Here is a 19435-nt window from a genome sequence, read left to right on the forward strand (position 1 = left end):
GTCGCTGTAACCGATGCAGGCAGCTGCTGTGTTAACCACAGCGGTGGAAAGTAGTAGTTTTATAACTGGACTGCTGTATTAATGCATAAAAATTTGATCATCTCATGAAAAATGGAGCGAAAAAGTTGGTCTGGAGCCCTGTGAATAATCAATGAGTCATCCTAAAGAAAATAATCCACTAATTCACAACAAGCGGTCGACACCATGGCTGAACAGAAACAAGTTATTTTCATGTAAATAAAAAAAATAAATAAAAAACTAACTCTGATACACAGAGATCAAAAAACAGAACAGGACTTTAAGGGGTTAAAACTGTCACCTTAGTGCACCAGGAGACTGCGATGGGTCTCTAATGGTTTATGAACCAAAGGTAATAAATGGATGGAAATAATAAACAACAAATTAACTGAAAAAAAAAAAAACAGTCTTTAGTTTAATAGTGTTCAATTACCTCATGGCTTTGATTCTTTTATTCAAAATCAGAAATCGCTGACATCCTCACATTATTTATTTTGTCTGAACAACAGTTGAAAAATAAAAATTAAAAACAGCTAATTAACAAATCTGAGAAGCAGAAACCGCTGAACATTTCTGCAGCTTTAATAAATGAAGACAGTTAATTAATTTTCAGTCAGCTGAGTTACTGGTTCATCATCATTGGAGCAAACAGTGGCTGGATTTTCTAGACTCCACACTCTGGATCAGGATTGTTTAGTTACCTTGAATCAAACTGTTGAGGGATAAAACAGAACAGCGCTCAGGTCTACCTGAAGTGGCACTACGCCGTGACTCATAAAATGCATCACGGCCAGGAGTGATTAGATTGCTGATCCTGTTATTATATTGTTGAATGTGATATTCGGTGACGGATGACTCATCTGCTGGCCACCGCTGTCTGAATTCAGAGACGATAATGCTGCAGTTAGAGAGATCAGTCGACTCGCAGCCTTTCAGCCCGGCGCCATTAGCTCCTGGTGAGGGTTTTCCACGACGTGGGACGTAAGCACATGTTCCGGTGTAGTATAAAGTATAGACGCAGGGCATTTGTGTCCACTCCTGACTGTTTTGCCTCCCTACAAGCTGGTCAATCAGCAGAGTCTGGGTACGATTTTGAAATATCATCATGTTGTTTATGTATGTCCAATCACTGGTCGTCTTTGTCACTTGATTACTGAAGCATTATGGAGGTTAAATGCCAGCATACTGGCTGAATATGGCGCCAGGGAAAGTGAATATTCCACATAAAAACAATGAAATATCAATTAAATTAAGTTCTTTTGTCTTTCTGAGTACAAAGTGGTTTACATAAAACACATTTAAAAAATGAATGCCATTTGTATGCAGCCACCACACAGAAACAAAACCGAGAGCTCTCTACTGCCCAACTCTTACCTGCATTATTAAAAGCCAAAGTGGGGCTGCATCAGCAGTAATTACTCTCTTGAATGTCTGATAGTCCACTTACCTGAGCAGGAGAGTAGAGCCGGCATCGATGGTGTGCGTGTCCCTCGTGAGCGCCGCCGCCTCCTCCGTCTCGCAGCGGTGCCATCATGCCTCCACTTGGACCCCCGACCGTCCCGGCTGTAATTGCACCAGCCGCCGCGCCGCCCACGCCCGCCGCGCCCGCCGCGCCACCCGTGGCCCCGGCGATGGCTCCGATGCCCCCCATCATGCAGCAGAGGCCTCCCTGAGCCAGCTCCAGCTCAATCTCGGCGTCCATCTCGGCGTCCTCCTGCGCCTCCTTGTTGGAGTCGTCCAGGTGCTTCATGAGCACGGCCACCACCACGTTTATCAGGACGAACTGAGCCGTGAGCACGAAGGACACGAAGTACATCGGGGAGATGAACTGCAGCCCGGCGTGGCAGCCGTAGTCGGTGCCTGGGTGGACCGGTGGGCACTCTCTCAGGGTGTCCTGGTGGGTGGCGGGGGGTTCAGAAAGAGAAAACAGAAATGAAAGCAACAGAAGAACAGAGGAAGAGGGGATGGATGGAATGTGGAAGAGTGAGAATTTGGGGAGATGGAAGAGTTTCAGATTAAGTCAATCAGATTAGGAGGAACTAATAATATAATACAGATTATAATTGCAGGGAAAAGTTATTTCCAAAATCATTTCATCTGATTAATTTTCCCAAAAAATTGCTTTCTGATCAAAACAGTATCACAAAGTCATTCTAATTATTTACAATGACAAAAAACATGCACCTGAGAAGCTAAATCTACCAAACAATAAACACATAATCACTACATTACCAAAGCTTTGTTAACGGATTGAGTCAACGAAGCAACTGATTGATTGACCAACTGTTTTAATGCCTATAGAATATTATCATAAAACCACATTTAGATTTGGGATGAGTAATGCAAAGAGCAAAATCCAGTATCTCCAGACTTTAATCTAAATATAATGTAAAGGAAACTCTTTTCTCCACGTCTTGAACTCGTTCCCGAAGCAATTTGCAACGTCTCCACAGCTCACATAATCAAGCTTTCACGGTCCCGAAATCTGCATTTCAGCCACAGTCATCCACTCTTTGTAAGAGTCTAATCAGCACTGATGAACTGTCAGATACGAGCTGCTATAAATGTGTAAGAGCTCCAGGTACTTGGGTGTGACTGCAGAATGAAGCCTGATTTGAGTGATAGATGAGAGTGAAGCCTGAGATCAAATACTCACATTTTCTGAATGTAAATTTTATTTTTTTAATCTTCATTCATCCTCTGCAGGTTTTGAGCGCACGTTTACTTTTTTTCAGCGTCATCTCTGCCAAAGGCCACATTCATTTCTCACTCATTTCCACCACCAAATACAGTCTGATCCACAGTTTTGAACTAAAGACCTTCAATTATAGTTCTGCCTCTCAACTTCATCTGTGCTGAGATTGGTGTAAAATATATTTGGACAGCTTTAAAAGTAGAAAAAAAAAATGGCGCTATGTATTTCTTGATTCTCAAGTGGAGCTGTTTCAGACGCCCCCCGTCCTGATTGAGCCTTATGTGTGACAATCAGTGCTGGCTGTAGTTTTGGGGACACAGGAGGAAAGTAAGAATATAAACAAACTGGTTGATTGTATAAATGATGTCATGTTTAGCTCTCATGTTGCCCTGAGGCCCACCGGCTACCACTGACCACTACTAGTCAAAGCAATCTTTATTATAGTCGTGTTTTGTGTTATACATCACACACACAACAGAAGCCCAGAGAGTGTGCTAAAATATTCACTATAATTAATTATCACCATTTCTTGATTGTATGTCTATGTCAAGGCTGAATATACTGAAGCTCAGTCTGAGAAATACAGTCGTGACTCGATAATCCGACACTAAATGTAAAACCTTCTTTGATGTCGGATAGCAAGGCTGTCGGATTGTCAAGACGGAGGTCGAGATACAAGGAGGGCTTGATGCTGGAAGGCTCATATGTTGTTAGTATTTATTGTTCATAGTTGTTATAATAACTAGTGTATTGTTAGAATACTACGCATCGCTGGATTTCACGCCTAATTGAACGGTGCGCTTGTGCACGTTCCGGGCACTTCCACCCCGTTGGAGTGCATCCCCGGGGAGGAAGTGGCCGGAACACACAGGCAGTACTTGGCTGCTGATGCCAGTTTAGTTAGTGGTCACAGTTCTGCTTCCACCATCACTAGCCAATCAACCATATATTTGATGAGGGTGGGACTAACCTAGAAAATGCAGGAGAAGTTTCAAACATTAAGGTGCCTAAACATAACCAAACAACGAGTGAACACTGAACTAAAGAATAATTCAGATCTTGGTCTACTGGCTGAAAGTCACGTTGCTGCTTTATGTCTTTATGTTTTTCTCAAAGCAGAAGTTTAGTTGTGAAGGAATTTTTGTGAAAGTTTGTTTATTTATATCTACATGTTAATTCTGCATCATCATGTGTTGCATGGATGAGCCTCTGAGCTCTCACTGCACCTTATATCTTCCCCCTGCCCTTCCAGTATTACCAATACCAGCCTGTGATGTGTGTTTCCACTGCAAAGACGCTCAATGGGATGGGTCTGGAGTTGGCAATATCAGGGTCTGGTTAAATTCTTGCCTGGCAGCTTTGTTTGTGTTGCTGTTTTCCTTCCAAATTTAGCATCCAGCCATTGAACTGCCATCGAAGCGACAGCCATGTATAGACAGTCTGGGTGTCTGATCAGCACAACGCTGCTCAGTGGGGACGCACCTTCATGATGCCGTTCCAGTTGTCACCGGTTGAAACTTGGAAGAGTGTAAGAAAGGCCATTCCGAAGTTTTCAAAAGTAGCGTGGCGGCTCATTCCCTCACAGGGGTAGTCGGCATTACACACTGAGAGGAGACATGATGAGAGGAAAGAAGAGAGTGAAACCTGCTTCTGTTTGAGTGAGAAATAAAAAAAAACAAGCCAGGTGGTACTAACAAGGATTATATTGGCTCTGTACGAACCTGTCTTTCAGTCAAAAGGGAAAGAAATGACGCCAAGAGGGAAGCCAACACAAATCCCTGTACTTTGTTTCCATGCTGGTGATTATTACTATTACACTTCTACATAATGACACAGTAGAGAGGCCAACCTTTTATTTGACCAAACAAAAACAGGAAAGCTCCATTTAATTTGGCACTGCAGTGTGCCACGGCAAACAGGCCCCGGTGGCTACTGAAAAAACACAAGTTAAAGCCGCCTCATAAGCCAGTGATGGTTTAACTATTAGCAAAAGTGTTTAATAAGAGCATAAATTCAGCAGGACCGACCTAGCTCTCCAAACAGCTCCACTCCCAGAGCAGCATAGATGAAAAACAGCAACATGAAGAGCAGGCCCAGGTTCCCCACCTGTCACACAGGAAGGAGAATTCAGGTTACATTAAATTTTATTTATATTAAACACAACAAAAGTCTAAAAAACGTGCTGAACACACAATATAAAACAATTTAAAACATCTAAGATACAAAATACAATAACATTATAATAAAACACAGAACAATAAGAACAGTGAAAACAATAAAACAGGAGTCTCGTGCCGGGTCGAAGGCCAGGGCATAAAAATGAGCTTCCAGACGGGTTTTAAAAATGGACAGTGACGGTGCTTCTCTAATGAGCAGCAGAGCCTTGGAGCTGCGACTGCAAAGGCTCGGTCCCCTCTGAACTTTCACCGAGACCTCGGAACCTCCAGACGCAGCTGATCAGCTGATCTGAGGCACCGGGCTGGTGAATAGAGAGGAATCAGCTTAGAGAGGTACTGTGGAGCGAGACCATGTAAGGATTTAAAAACAAATAAAAAGAATCTTAAAGTGAACTCTAAAATGTGCAGGTAGCCAGTGAAGCGAAGCTAAAATGGGTGTAATGTGTCTGTTACGTGCTCCAACCAGGAGACGAGCAGCAGCGTTTAGGACTAGAGACGACTGGCTGACTCCATTCATCTACGAGATTAAATTATGGGTATCTGTGAAGATTCTCAGTCATCCAGGTCGTGGTTATCCTGGTAGATTAATCCTAGCAACTGGACTTGCTTGGGTTCCTTGAAGACGTTCCACCTCTCATCCAAGAGGCTTCATCGGTTCTGACTGACTCGTTGGGACCAACCACTCCATAAGCGCATGGCTCAGCACAGAAGAGCCACCTCCTCAGGTTCAGGACTCAGCAGTCCACCTGCATCTCAAGGACAAAGGACACTACTTTGAAGACAGCAATGTACAGATTTTGGTCAGGGAGGACAGATGGTTTGAGAGAGGGGTGAAAGAAGTCGTCTATGTCAAACTGGAAAGACCATCTCTCAACAGAGGTGGAGGTCTGAGGCAACATCTCTCACCTGTTTACAATTCAGTCCTAAGATCTCTCCCCAGGAAGGTGAAACCACATCCACACCTATAGCCACAAAAGACCCTAATGAACCCCTTTGTGGCAGGGGGAGCACTAACGACTCACATAATGGAGGGGAGGAGCAACAAACCCCCAATTGAAACCAGGTGTTAATGGCTCCTTAAGGATATAAGTATGTGGAACTCCCAACTAGTCAGTCAGAACTGATGAAGCCTCGTGGATGAGAGGTGGAACGTCTTCAAGGAAGCAAGTCCAGTTGCTACGATTAATCTACCAGAATAAATTATGTGTACATCTGCAGTTTTTGCCCACATCATACATGTGTACTGTTGTCATGTTTAGTATTCCTGACAGCAGAAAGTGAAAGTTCAGTTTGTATCTTTTGTCATTGTCCACGAAGCATCTAACAAAGCGTGCACAGTGATAAACAAACTGCAATAGTGTCCTCATTTATCTTCTTTTCATGCTGTTGACAGCATTAACTGAATCTATTTGGAGACAAGATGCAGATATCAGTGCAGATGTTACAAACTACTGCCAGTGAAGCTGTTAAACAATTGATGGTGCTGCTGGACTCCCTCACTGTGTTGCTCGCCCAGCTGGATGGTCGACACTCTGGACAGGAAGCCGAAGCTTTTCATAAAATATGAAAACAGACTTAACGCTCATGAATTTTTAAAACGCTGCATTAGGCTTTCAAACTGTCCTGAAACCAAACAGGCACATCCAGGATTTGGCAAACGTTTCATCAGATCAGGAACGGCTGCAAACAACCAAACTAAAGGTTAACATAAAGCAACCGCCCTGCCTGGAATCAAAGATAATCACTCAATTACACAATTTAGGGATTTTTTTTCCTACGTGCTGACTTCGTAACAGGTGCAAATCCATCCGTGTAGAAACTTAAAGTGTTCACAAATGGTGATATGCAATGCAAATGGGTAGAGAACCCCCTGGGGCGCAATAGCAGGCGCTAGCAGCACACCATTAGCTTAGTCACTTCACAGGGAAGGCAGCGGGGTGTTTTAGAATACGTGACTGTAGAATTCTATTAGATAGCCAAATAAACTGAGAGCGGCTGGGGATAGAAGAAGATGCATAGTTTTTATTAGAGGAGCGGGTGACGGGGGAGAGAGACGGGAGATAATGAGGGAAGGAGGGAAATTAGGAGAGGTTAGGCGAAGCCTGAGGATTCTTTTCCTTTCCTCCCCAGTTGTGCATCATGATGCTTCCTGGTGGATATTAAAAGCAATGACTTGGCCTGAGGCAGTTTGCAGCATGTAACTTAAACCCATCTGATGTCTTTAGATCCCTCGAGCAGAGAATGAAAGCACACCACAGGGTGAGGATGCTGTGCTATGAGAAACTGATTGCTGGATGCCGTGGAGGCAGTAATGTTGGCAACGAGGTAAGTGATGCTGTGAGAAACTCAGTTACGGCACAGTTTGTTATTTATACCTTTTGGTTTCCATGGCGAAGCAACCTGCATTGATGTGCAAACTTTTAGAACTATTTACAGGAAATGTTTTTTTCTTGTAATAGACTAATGAAACCTGGAGTCAGTCGTCTGCGTCATGATAGGAAATTATTTTGTTTTTGTTACAACTGCATACATTTTTTTTTTAACCGTATTGTCACGCTGACACATGACGGCTCATTCCTACCACTTCAAACTCCAGAGGAACCACCAGACAAAATGGTACACATGTTTTAAATTCAAAGCTCATCTGGTAATTCAGTGCTTCATGATTCATTGTGTTTTGTCCTATTCCATGAGTCACTTTAGATTTTAAAGAAGCGACGACATGAAATACGCTAAGATGTGCATCAGCGTTGACAGAAATCTATTTTTCATTTTAATCTCGTCACAATGCCTCGTGTTTGTGTGTATTAGTGCTAACAGCAACCTTGTTGTGTTCTAAGTCTCTGCCACAAAAACAAGAGGGACTGGAGAGAAAACAAGTTAAAGTGGATGGAGAAAGGACTATCGATGTGAGGCGCAGCTGAAGCGATGTGTTTATTTGCCTTAATGTGGATCTCTGTGTGACTGTGTGTGAACATATTTTTCAAGCAAAACATCAGGGAGAAAAAAAAAAAACAGTCCCCCAGAGGGCCAAGTCAGAGCATTGATAAGGCACCAGAACGAGAAAAAATAAAAAATCGACTTCTGACTCGTCTCGCTCCGTTACAAATGGCTTTAATAAAGAGCTGTTTTGAAGAGAGCAGCCAGTCCAGATTCTGTATTTTTTCTTTTTTCTTTGCATTAATAAAGGAAATATAGATGTAGATGTTAGGGAAAGGTAAACAACCACATTACTGCAGTTAATACTTCTCTTATTCTTATATGTGACAAAAAGATATATTACACTCCAGAGCGGACGCAGAAGATGAATAATGACACGTCAAATCGTCTTGGCACTGTAAGAAAAGTGGGAGCTTTTTGTACATTTGGTTCTGACCTTGAAAATCTCATATATTTTATCTCTGTATGGATATATTTTTAAATCCTCTACGCCACTCCTCCACCTCCATTACTATTACAGTGCCTATAAAAAAAGGGGTTGACCTCGTTGGGAAGTTTTCCTTTTTTATGACTTTTCAACGTTGAATCATGGTCAATTTAATTTGGCTTTTTGGACGTTAATTTACAAAAAAAAGTCTGTCAAAGTGAACGCAGACTTTCACAAAGAAGTGTCGATTACTAAAACATATTAAATGTAAAATAGCTAATAAAATTCATATTTAATCTCAACTGGATTTCACCTGAAGGCATGTGGGCGGCTCTGAAGTCTGCTGAAAGAAGGTTTTTTTTTGGTTTTGATGGGATAAAATTGCGCTTTTTGGCCTCAAGCTATGATGTACGCTGCACATTACCATGAACACATCATCCCAGAATGGTGAAAATAGTCCCCAGTCAATTCAGCATTTGCTCCTGTTTAAGAAACTAAAACCAGTGCCCTGATGTGTCACAAAAACATATCGCCTGATTTAAAAAATAAAAATACACAAAAAGCAAAACATTTTTAAAGATTTAAGTCTTCAGTCACAGTTGGTTTTGGCCTTTTGTGAGATTTGTTGACAATAACGAAAACGTCGTATGTCGGCAACCTTATCCTTTAAAGATATTTTTTGGCTTTAGAGAGGAAAGTAGGGGGAGAAGAATGGGGGAAGGACTTGCAGCAAAGGGTCATGAGCGGGACTCGAACCCATGAGCGCTGCGCCGTCGGGGACTGTATGTGAGGGTTATGGAGTTTGTTTTGTGTTTTTGGTTTTTCTCTGCCTCCTGTGTCTGTGTTTGTGGTGGGCGTGTGGTTGGGCAGAGCCAAATTGGAGACGACATTCTCGCGCTGGCAGCTGTGACTCATCAGCTCATCAGCATAGCACCTGAAATACAAGCGTCTCACAGAACTCCAGCGCCAGATGATTGTGATGCATCCCTAGTGCTACAGTCAGGCCGCTTAGCTGCTACACTTTGTTGAGCCTCTAGCTAAGTTTGTGTAGTTTCGAGTAATTCGTGTTTTCTCTGTGTGCCTCCAGCGTCCCTCTTCGGCTCCAGCCTCAAGCGCTCCACTTGCCACGCCAGCCTTATCACCCACCAGCCTCACTATCCACAGCTACGAGCACCCTCACGAGAAGTACCCCTCTGCGAGCACCTACACCGGGAAAAAACCTCCACCGGGAAGGATAAACCAGGAGCACTGTCCCCTGAGCACCGTTCCTGCACGCCTCGTCCTCGGTATCCTCCTCCATGCCTCCCTCCCCAGCACAACCTCGCCGACACTCCCCTCCGGACCTCCGCACAGACGACCCCCTGTTGCGGTGGTTGTATCAGGCGGTTTAGTAGCGAAAAATGATCCCACAGTGAGTAAAAAAATACGAGAGGAGCAAAAAAACCCACCCAGAGTCAGATTTCAGAGTTAAAGAAAACCCAAGGATCAATCAGGAAACTGAACTAAAGACGTACCATTATCAATCTGATGAAACCCAATCTTAATCTGTCTTTACTATTAAACACACTCATTCCAGGCATATACAACTCCAACTGCTCTGCAGTTTGCTGAAGTTGTTTCCACTTAGAACAACTTTACCTCCACAATGGTAAACATCTATCTGCAGAGCTCATCTAATGGAAGTAATGATTAAAACAACCTCTACAAGACATTCTGGTGCTTCCCCTGTAATGCAGAGGGTACACTATAGATCTCCAGACGTTTACTTAATTCCTCGAGAGTTGTTGAACTTTCTTCGACTCCCTGCTTGTAAAAGCAAATCTCTAAATACGACGGTGACTCCAGGACAAGCACAACTCTTTGATATGCATAAATATGAGCAAAGGCTTGAGAACAGAAAGTCTTTTTGTGCACCGAGGGAGCAGAATATTTCAGCTGCTTTTGTCTCATTAACAGCGGTGAGAATGAAAAATCTTAAATTAATGCCGCAAAGGTCTTTATTTTTCCCAATAACAGAGAGGAGCAGTGGAAAGTTAGCAGAGTGTCGTAACACCGAGGCCAGAAATTTGCCATAACCTGACTTCCTAAAAGCCTTAATTCTCAGGGAGCGTTTATCGACGCTGCTCGTTTATCATTTCACAAATGTTAATTAACTCCTCGGTGTCCTTGTGATAAGCTCAGGGAGAGTGTGTGTGTGAGAGTGTGTGTGTGTGTGTGTGTGTGTGTGTGTGATGACACATACCTGAGGCAGAGCCTGGACCACTGTATCGAGCAGAGCTCTCATCCCGGTTGCCATTTTCAACAACTTCAACACTGAGAAGAGATCACACAGGGCGACACAAATGTAGTCTCTGCACAAGCTGTAGAACTTTATTTATTTGTGTGTGATGCTTTGGACATGTGCGTTCCTGCTGATAAACAACCGATAACGGCGAGAGAGTGAAAGAAAGTAGAACAAAGGTCAGACGAGACAAAAGACACGGCGGTGATGGAAGCGAGCAGTCCAGACAGATAAGAGGTGTACCGAGACCGAGGAGGAGAGAGATAACAAACGATCGATACGTGGAATTCCCAACTCTTCATAAGAGACCATCCACAATTCCCAGCGGTCCAATTTCTGGAGGAACAAGGCTGATCATGCAGCCAGTAGTAGGGAGAAAAAAAAAAAACGTAGCATATTCTGTCAGAAAATATAGTCCCCAGAGAGTCGGACGTCTTTTCATATGGTTAATAGGGAGGATATAGGAGAGAGAAGGTGGATGTGGTGCTCTTCTAGCTTAACCTAACTTAGCAAATCTGTAAACTTACGGTATTAGTTTAGCTCCAAATAACAAATGTCTGTTCTGACTCGGTTCTTTCCCTGTCGGTTGGGAGGAGTTGCTGCTCTAAGCAAAGGTGTGTAAGTATCACGGGATCTTGCTCACAAGTGATGGGAAAATGGAGCATGAGATGAGTGATGGGGGCAGCATCGGTAGCCATGTGGGCATCATACCAGACAGCCAGAAGGTGAAGCTCTCAACTTACCGGTGGATCTACGTACAAACCATCATCTGTGGCCAATGAGTAGTGACCATAACAATGACACTGTGAATACAAGGGACCAAAATGGGTTTTCTCTTTATCGTGGCTGGTCTTAGGGATAGAGGGAGGATCCTCCAATTCTGCTGAAGAGGCTCCGACATTTGATTAGGATACCTTCTGGGCACCTTCCTTTGGTGTATCTAACTTGGGGGGGACCCTGTGGTAGACCCAGACTTCACTGTAGGAATTATATATCTCATCTGGCCTGTGAGCAACTTCTGGGGGATGTTTTGAATGCCCCGCTTAGCCGGCTACCACCACGATCCAACCCGGGTAAGCAAAAGTCAATGGATAGGTGGATGTTGAAATGAACGCTATTGCTAAAAGCTTTGCAGCAAACTAGCATAAGCTAATGCTAACACTAAAACCGGTGCTAAGGGGCAGAAAAGCAGGCGCATTCTAAAGCAACACACAGAGACCCTTCCTCACAATTGTAGATCTGGTAGGAGGACATTTCAGAAGACGGTCATCATAAAACGTCTACAATGGAACAAACAAGTCGAACACTACTCGGATGTTATTCACCGTGACCTTTTGACCTTCTTTTCCTTTAACACCCAGAACTTTCCACATGAAGTGAGCAGTTTTAAATCCTTAAATTGAAGAAATCTAATCTAATCTACTGGAGCACTGATCCCAACATCTGGACGCGGTCTACATTCCAGGTCGTCAGGACCAGTATTAAAGAAGAACACATCACATCTGAAGTGTTTGTGGAGAAGCACACAAACACCTGCCTTCTCTCTGCCACAGCCATAAAGACAGAGAGAGACACTTTATTACAAGCACATATATTTATAAAGTCTTATTTTTATAATTATTAATTGCATATGTTCTTAGTTATAGAATTTATTTTCTTTCATATCCTGAAATTCCACAGCTTGTATGCATGTTTTAAATTATCTCAGGAATTACAAGAGATGAACATATCTGCTACCCAGCAGATAAACTATCTAAACATAAATATGTATCACATTTACCAGCTGAAAGCGAAAAACACTTTAATGCGTCAATAATCACAATCCATTTATATTTAAAAACTTATTCAGAAATATGCCAGTCTGCAAAATAAGCACTTTCCCCTGTGGGACCTTATTGGTGGGTTTTGATGCTAACGGTTTTGTAATTTATTGAAATAAAAATTTAAATCCATGCATTATATCGTAGCACAAAAAAACATATACAAACAATGTATTATTTGTTTGCACATAATTGTTTGAAAGCTTACTTTATAAAAACATAATTGGATAACCAACAGGGTGCCTGGATCCAATTTTAAAAGATCATTCTTTACGTTTAAGATTAAAAACACAACAACATGCGATGATTAAAGATATCCAACCGGCATGTCTGACTCGTTTCCTTTGTTCCATGCATAGCTAAAGGTAAAGCTACATGGATGAAGTGTGGACGGTTGTGAAACACTTCGATGTTGTTTCCCACAGTCACACAATGTTAACATTCATACAGAGTGGTAAAAATGTTATGAGAGGAGAGGAACCAGTAGCCCTCACACTCATCATCAAATACCCCACTTGGTTCTTAATTACCACTGGCTGCTGTTTAATTAGCATATTACCCATGGGTCCACTCAGCGGTCCCTGAGCAGTATTATGGAGGGCAGAGGGCGATGTTAAGAGGGCGAGGATTAAGTGAGATTGATGTAATTAGCCTTTATCCTCGTCAGTATGAAGCTAACAAGAAGTGGGGCAGCTCATAAAGCTCGTCCCGCTATTTCCCATGCATAATAAGAACACAAATGAGAATCCTATCAAAAAGTGGCGTGTATGAAAGATGACAAAGAACAGCTGTACCTCTATCACGGGACAATTAAGACAATAATAGGACCGTACATGACACATGTACATGAGGGGTGAGATGAAATGTTAATATCTGGACTTCAAGTTAGCTAAAAATTAGATCACAGTCTAAAATGCGAAAAGAAAAGAGCAATAAATGCAAGACAACATCTTAAATATGATACAGTAGTGCTATGGAAATGTACAGCAGACAGAAAATAAACAGGACATCCTACTAAATTCACTAATCGTGGATATATTTGCGGTGGTGGTCAATAAAGACCCTAAACTACACGTTGACAGACTTCTTGAGTGTATGTACAGTTTGTGGTTTGCATGTACCTCGTGCGATCCTGAGCACCCTCATGATCCTGATGATAGTGGGGTTGATGGGAAGAGAGGCGTTGATCTCGATCTCCTCCAAGGTGATGCCCATTACCGACAGCAGCACAATGGCCAGGTCCAGCTGGTTCCACCTGCACACACACACAATGACTTTTAAATGAAGCAGCATCTACAGAAAGGGAAGACAGGCCTTAAACAGGTGAATGAGCATGAAGTCTGTACTCAGCGTGTGGTTTCAGACTTCATGCCTGCACACACCAGGCTCTGCATTATGTTAATTTTTTAATGAATATTAATGTTCGACACCAACTTTGTGAATAATGTGCAAGACTCTCCAACAACGGACTTGGCAGAAGAATGGCTAACAGCCCACCATTACCTGAAGGCCTGCTTCGGTCATATATATACTAGAAAAGTTGCAATACCAGGAAACACTTCAGAAACATTACACCCTGGATTTGTTGTGTTGTCTCTTGACAATTAACAAAGTGTATGTTGAATGTGATCCTGGCTGCTGCAACTGCTGCTAAAAGCATCTAACATAATAAGTGGTGTCACCTCATCCACTCCATCCAAGGACACAAATCGTGGCCCTGCTTCACTGTTGCTACCGATAATTCAAGTTCAACTAGTGTAGGTGTTTACAGTCAAGGTGAAGGTTAAGTTGACTTTATTGTTCCAATCAACAGCAGATGCGGGGTTATATGGGAGAGTTGTGTTTAAAATCCCTCTCTGGTTGTTGACTTACCTCCTAAAAGTTAATTGTCAAAAGAGTCGTCCAAAAAAAACCCAATCCCTTCCAGCATTAAACTGACTTAGGCCTTGGCCACATGTAGCAGGGTGTCTCACAAAACAAAGATATTTTTCTATGATTTGATCTGTCATCCACACGAAAACGCAGAAAAACAATTCTTTTAAAAACGTCCGACCAAAGTGAAGATTTGCGAATACTCCGTTTATGCGTCCGTGTGGGGACATCAATAACGGGGGTCGAAACGTCACTGTCTACGAAACAGCATCAAAATCAAATTAAGTTTCTTGTCATTTTGCTGTACATACACAGTAGTACAGGCGATATGAGAGAGCGTTTCTTCAGGATTATTCAACCAGCAAGCTTTGCGGAATTCACGCCTGGCATAAGACACTAAACGTTCACTCTCGCTGTCTCGTGAAGGGGTCGCTGCGTCTATGCACACCACAGTACAACAGCGTGGACGCCCTCACAAGTGTGTTGGCGTTGTTTCTGGTCCAGGCCCAGATACCGCTCCACGTACAAGAACACAGGCGAAGGACGACGTCAAGGACGGTTATTTTCCCGCCACCTTGCCATTCCACGTCCGAGGCACGTTCTCCGTCAAAGACGCTGGTTTTGGGTCAGACCACTGCCAGCTGGTGGGAGAACTTTGAGACGGAGGAATAGCGTGACGATTTCTGTATGTCCCGGTCGTCGCTCCTGTCGTCGGAGTTATTACATCCTCACGTAGAATATGAATGTGCTTAACGACACACTAATGCGGTTAGGTGTGGATGAATTATTTTTCTAAAAACGAGATGTTAGTTTTTTCTGGACGGAGGGGGGAGGACATTCGGTTTTACAAAAACCCTGCTACGTGTGGACAAGGCCTTAGAAGTCAGTACCAATACACAGTTGCTTTCACTAGAGTATGCACATCTATGAAGTCCCTGCATCTCTTCTACAGCTCAAGCACACCAGCTCACCTGCAGTCCTGCCCAGACACTGTGAAACAACTTTACCCCACATATATAGTGGCAAGCTGTAATATTGTAGTTATTCAGCTATAAAAGCTTTGAAGGATTGGTTCCTTTCCTTTGTTACTTGTGAAACCCCACATATCTGAGTCTGTGCTTTTAAGACTGAGGTTGGTACGCTGCAGTTCCAAAATGGAAACGCTAACTCATGGTGTTGGGCGGTTATTTCACTCATGGTAAGTCTTCTAGCTTGCAAAACACACAATATGGGCAAGTTAACAACTATTTAACCAGAGGGGGCCTTGATGACTATATTTGTATGTATTCGGTCAGTGTACAGATGTAATGCAGCTTAGTGAAGGAAGCACAATACAAAAAGTATCAGAGGATCCATTTAGCTACTGTTAGGCAGTCACAAGAAACATTACATTTACACTGCATTGAAATCAAGCAATTTCCTCATGCTGTATGAGTGGTAATAAAGAAAACAAGCATGCAGGAAAAAAATGGCCAAATGTTAACCAAAGTCATAGTATAGTGTGACCTCTATCACTTACCTATTTTTTTTTTCTTTTTCATTTTCATCAAGTTAAGTTTCTTTCTTTCTTTCTTTTTTTTTTTTTACTCAGTTTACTGCAAAATTGCTGCCTGGGGTATGTTCCTCTACAGTGCTTTTTTTTCTTTTTTTTTTTTTTTTTAACTCAGTTTACTGCAAAATTGCTGCCTGGGGTATGTTCCTCTACAGTGCCTTGTCCTAGATAATATCTCGCTCCCAGAACAACAAGAACTGGCACACCAGACTTACAAAGTGTAAACACACTCAAAACAGGGTACCCTAATAAAGCCAGGGGTTTCCAAAAAAAATTAAAAATTAAAAAAAAAACGTAACCAAGTGTGAAAACAGGAAAATACAGAGAGAAAGAGAAACAGAAAAGAAAAAAGGGGTTCACAGAAAAAGACAAAAGGAGAAGAGGCAGACAGAAAAATGGGCATTGAAATAGGCCGGAAGAAGCAATTTTGAAAAGAAGGGAGGAAAGAAATAAGCAGCAATTTTCTCCAGCACACCCACAATTCTCCAAATGGATCGGAAGCTGCAATTATAAATCTACAAAGTGGTGTCATAATATTCGCCAGCACCATCACAGCTGCTCCACGCACTGGTATACATGGCAGAGAAAAGACTCTCCCGGCGCATTAAGGTGTTGGGTGTAGATATTAAAATACATTAAATTTCAAAGGCGTTTCTCAACCTACACGGCCTTAACTTGAGTCATTTATTCATATTTACAAAACCAAACATTCAAAATATAATTAATTTGTCACAATGTTGGTGTTCTCATTTACTTGGTTAGACATTTATGCCATTATTCATCCATGTAGGGACTCATCCCTGTCTACTAGCACTTACTGCTGAACTATATTATAATTTCAAACAGCAGGATATTGACATTTGACAAAACATGGTGATGCTGAATGCGTCTGTAGATTGTTCTTGAGCAAATGTATTTAACTTGTCCTACTTTGTTCTCTCTTGCAATAAAATATGTGCTCACATTGACTAAAGCATCCATCCATGTTCTCTACGTATCCGGAGTTGCATCCGGCTAAAGACGGCATTTCGGACATCCTCCTTCTTGGCAAGCTCCTCCTGGGTAATCCCAAAGTGTTCCACAGCAGACTGAGATATGTAATCCACTCAGAAAGTTCTAGATCTACCTTGGAGCCTACTCCCAGTTGACAAATGCCCGAAAAACCTCTAAAGGACGACGGCAAAGAGGCATCCTAATTAGATGCCGAAACTACTTCAAATGTTGAACCTACCCTTTGATGAATCGCACCCTAACGTGGTGGATGGTTGTGCGGGTCCTTGTGATCCCTGGAGGTAAGCTGTCAGGAGCCCCTGCTAGGGTCTCCCAAAGCAAATTGGTGCCAGGGAAGGGACCAGATGGCGAGCAACTCAAATGCCTCAATGAATCGACAGCCAAGAAGCAACACAACCGAGCCTGGAATAGGGAGACCTGGACCATCTTCGAGACCACGGGTGTCCAATCCTGGTCCTCGAGGGCCACAATCTTGCATGTTTTAGATGCTTCCTTCTTCCAATACACCTGATTCAAATGATCAGGATCGTTATCAGGCTTCTGCAGAGCTTGATGATGAGCTGATCATTTGAATCAGGTCTGTTGGAAGAGGGAAGCATCTAAAACATGCAGGATTGCGGCCCTCGAGGACCAGGATTGGAGACCCCTGTTCTAGACTCTAGGCCCCTCCATGATCCTCTACAGCACTGGTTAACAACCACCGGACCGTGGACCATTCCTGGGCCGTGGGTCATTTGGTACCGGCGGAGTCTGCAGGGTGTTTTATTTTGAAAAAATGACGAGCTCGTCTCCCGTCACTTCCGCCTGTGCTTGTATGACTCTGTCAGCTTTCATGGCCAACCGTTAAACAGGGCAGTCAGTTGAACCGCTGCCGGAATGAATGAAAAAACAAACTTCTTTGAAAAGAGGGAGGGATTTGACGCTGAGACAGAAGAATTATTTTTATAAAAGATTATTATTTGTAATGTGCACAATGACCGGTCCGTGGTGCAAAAAAGGTTGGGGACCGCTGCTCTACAGGATAAAGTGGTGCATAGAAAACAGATGGATAGATAGATAGTCTTTTCCATTCTAAGTTAGCCATAGGTGTGAGCGTGAGTTTGCATGGTTGTTTGTCTCTTTGTGTGGCTCTGTGATGGACGGGTGACCCATCCAGGATGTACCCCGCCTCTCGCCAAATGTCAGCTGGGATATTCTACAGCCCACCCTCCAGGATATGTGGATATAGCTTATGGATGGAGGAGATGGATAATCTTTCCCTGAATTTAAGTTTAAAGTTAAGTTCTTTAAACTTTAACTCTAAGGAGGCAAACCCCGGGGCCTCGTCTCACGGTCCTGTGCTTTACATGCCCCAATATCCACCTTAAATCACTTCCCTACAACTCTTTTGCAGAATATAACATACCTCCACCTTCCCTTGACAAAAATGTGACTGCGAGCATAGTCTAGGCAGCAATTACTTTTCTAAAAAAAAAGAGCTGGCAGAACAAATGATTAGACACATAATTTAGAAAAGCCAGGGTTGAGGGAACAGCAGTGCTACTCTAGACTGACTGGATGCCCACATTCACAGGGAGGGATTTCAGTTCTGCCCTTGAAAATGTGATCACATGTTTCTCAGTAAAACCTCAGAGCTCTGGGTCGGTGAGAGCTGTAACATACATCTGACCTTGGTGTTTCAAATAATCTTTCAGCGTGTCTGCATTCCTGCTAAAGGTTGCAAATGTTACCCAGAGACACGTGGGCAGTTTACTCATGCAGGATTTCCAGTGTTAAGGTTTAAGGTCACCACTTAGGGTAACTTTGAGCTGCTGGTTGCCTCATCAAGGGTTAAGTGTAATGTGTAGCTCCTGTATTGTACAACGTGTGAATCCCTGTCAGGAAAACATACACATTCTTACGGTACTAGCGATACGACTGTAGGTTTACTACGGTATGTTCAATCTGCAAAGACTTGCCTTGATATTGATGCAGGGAGGAAACACCAACACACACACGTTAGCTGCTTTATATATCTCAACACTAATCCATAGAATATCAACACAGATGGAAGTGTACCTGTCCTTGAAGAAGCGTCGAAAGCCAAAGGCCACCAGCTTCAGAGAGGCCTCGATCACAAAGGTGGAGGTGAAGAAGTAGTTGCAGTACTTGAGTGCCGTCTCCAGAGACTGAGAGGTTAAAGAGGGAGACACGGTTTAGAAAGAAGAGAAGGCAGCAGTAACAGACAGCTAGTACCCTCTGTTTGTGTCTAATCTGAGCTATTCTAACTAAATGAATGATTCTGCCTTTGTTTGGAGCATTGTAGGGTCTTTACCCACAGTAAAAGACTTGTTTATATTTTGGCATGTCTGTGTAAAAACCTTTGGATTTTATCAATATGTGATGAAATAGTATACCAATTAGTGTATGAGAACAGTTGTTCAGTGATTCACTTTTGTCAATGTCAGACCAAGGATCTTGCCAATAAATCTCTTTTAAAAGAAGAGTGCTTAATTGAGACTGACAACTAAATCATGTCCGACTCTGGGGAGGAACAGAGAACACTTTTTTTTTTTAAACCACACTGGTGTTAATGAGTCAGACAAGAAGGGACATCATGGATAAAAATCTTGCAATGTTTAATACACATAATGAAACTGAAG

General features: G+C 42.7%; 1 protein-coding gene across 1 annotated transcript in view; it reads right to left on the bottom strand.

Moving 5' to 3' along the window:
- Positions 1-1465: 1465 nt before the first annotated feature.
- LOC103356706 (voltage-dependent T-type calcium channel subunit alpha-1I-like) overlaps positions 1466-19435 on the bottom strand; it is a gene marked incomplete at its 3' end in the record, with an annotated part of 216005 nt that continues 198035 nt past the window's right edge. Inside the window, exons 27-32 of the mRNA XM_008280954.1 lie at positions 18852-18961; positions 13480-13613; positions 10500-10570; positions 4741-4819; positions 4196-4317; positions 1466-1912 (exon numbers count right to left, since the gene is read on the bottom strand). Of these exons, the coding sequence (XP_008279176.1) occupies positions 1466-1912; positions 4196-4317; positions 4741-4819; positions 10500-10570; positions 13480-13613; positions 18852-18961 (963 nt within the window). The remainder of the gene's footprint in view (positions 1913-4195; positions 4318-4740; positions 4820-10499; positions 10571-13479; positions 13614-18851; positions 18962-19435) is intronic.

The sequence above is a fragment of the Stegastes partitus genome, unplaced genomic scaffold (assembly GCF_000690725.1).
Source record: "Stegastes partitus isolate 25-593 unplaced genomic scaffold, Stegastes_partitus-1.0.2 Scaffold215, whole genome shotgun sequence".
Classification (NCBI taxonomy): domain Eukaryota; kingdom Metazoa; phylum Chordata; class Actinopteri; family Pomacentridae; genus Stegastes; species Stegastes partitus.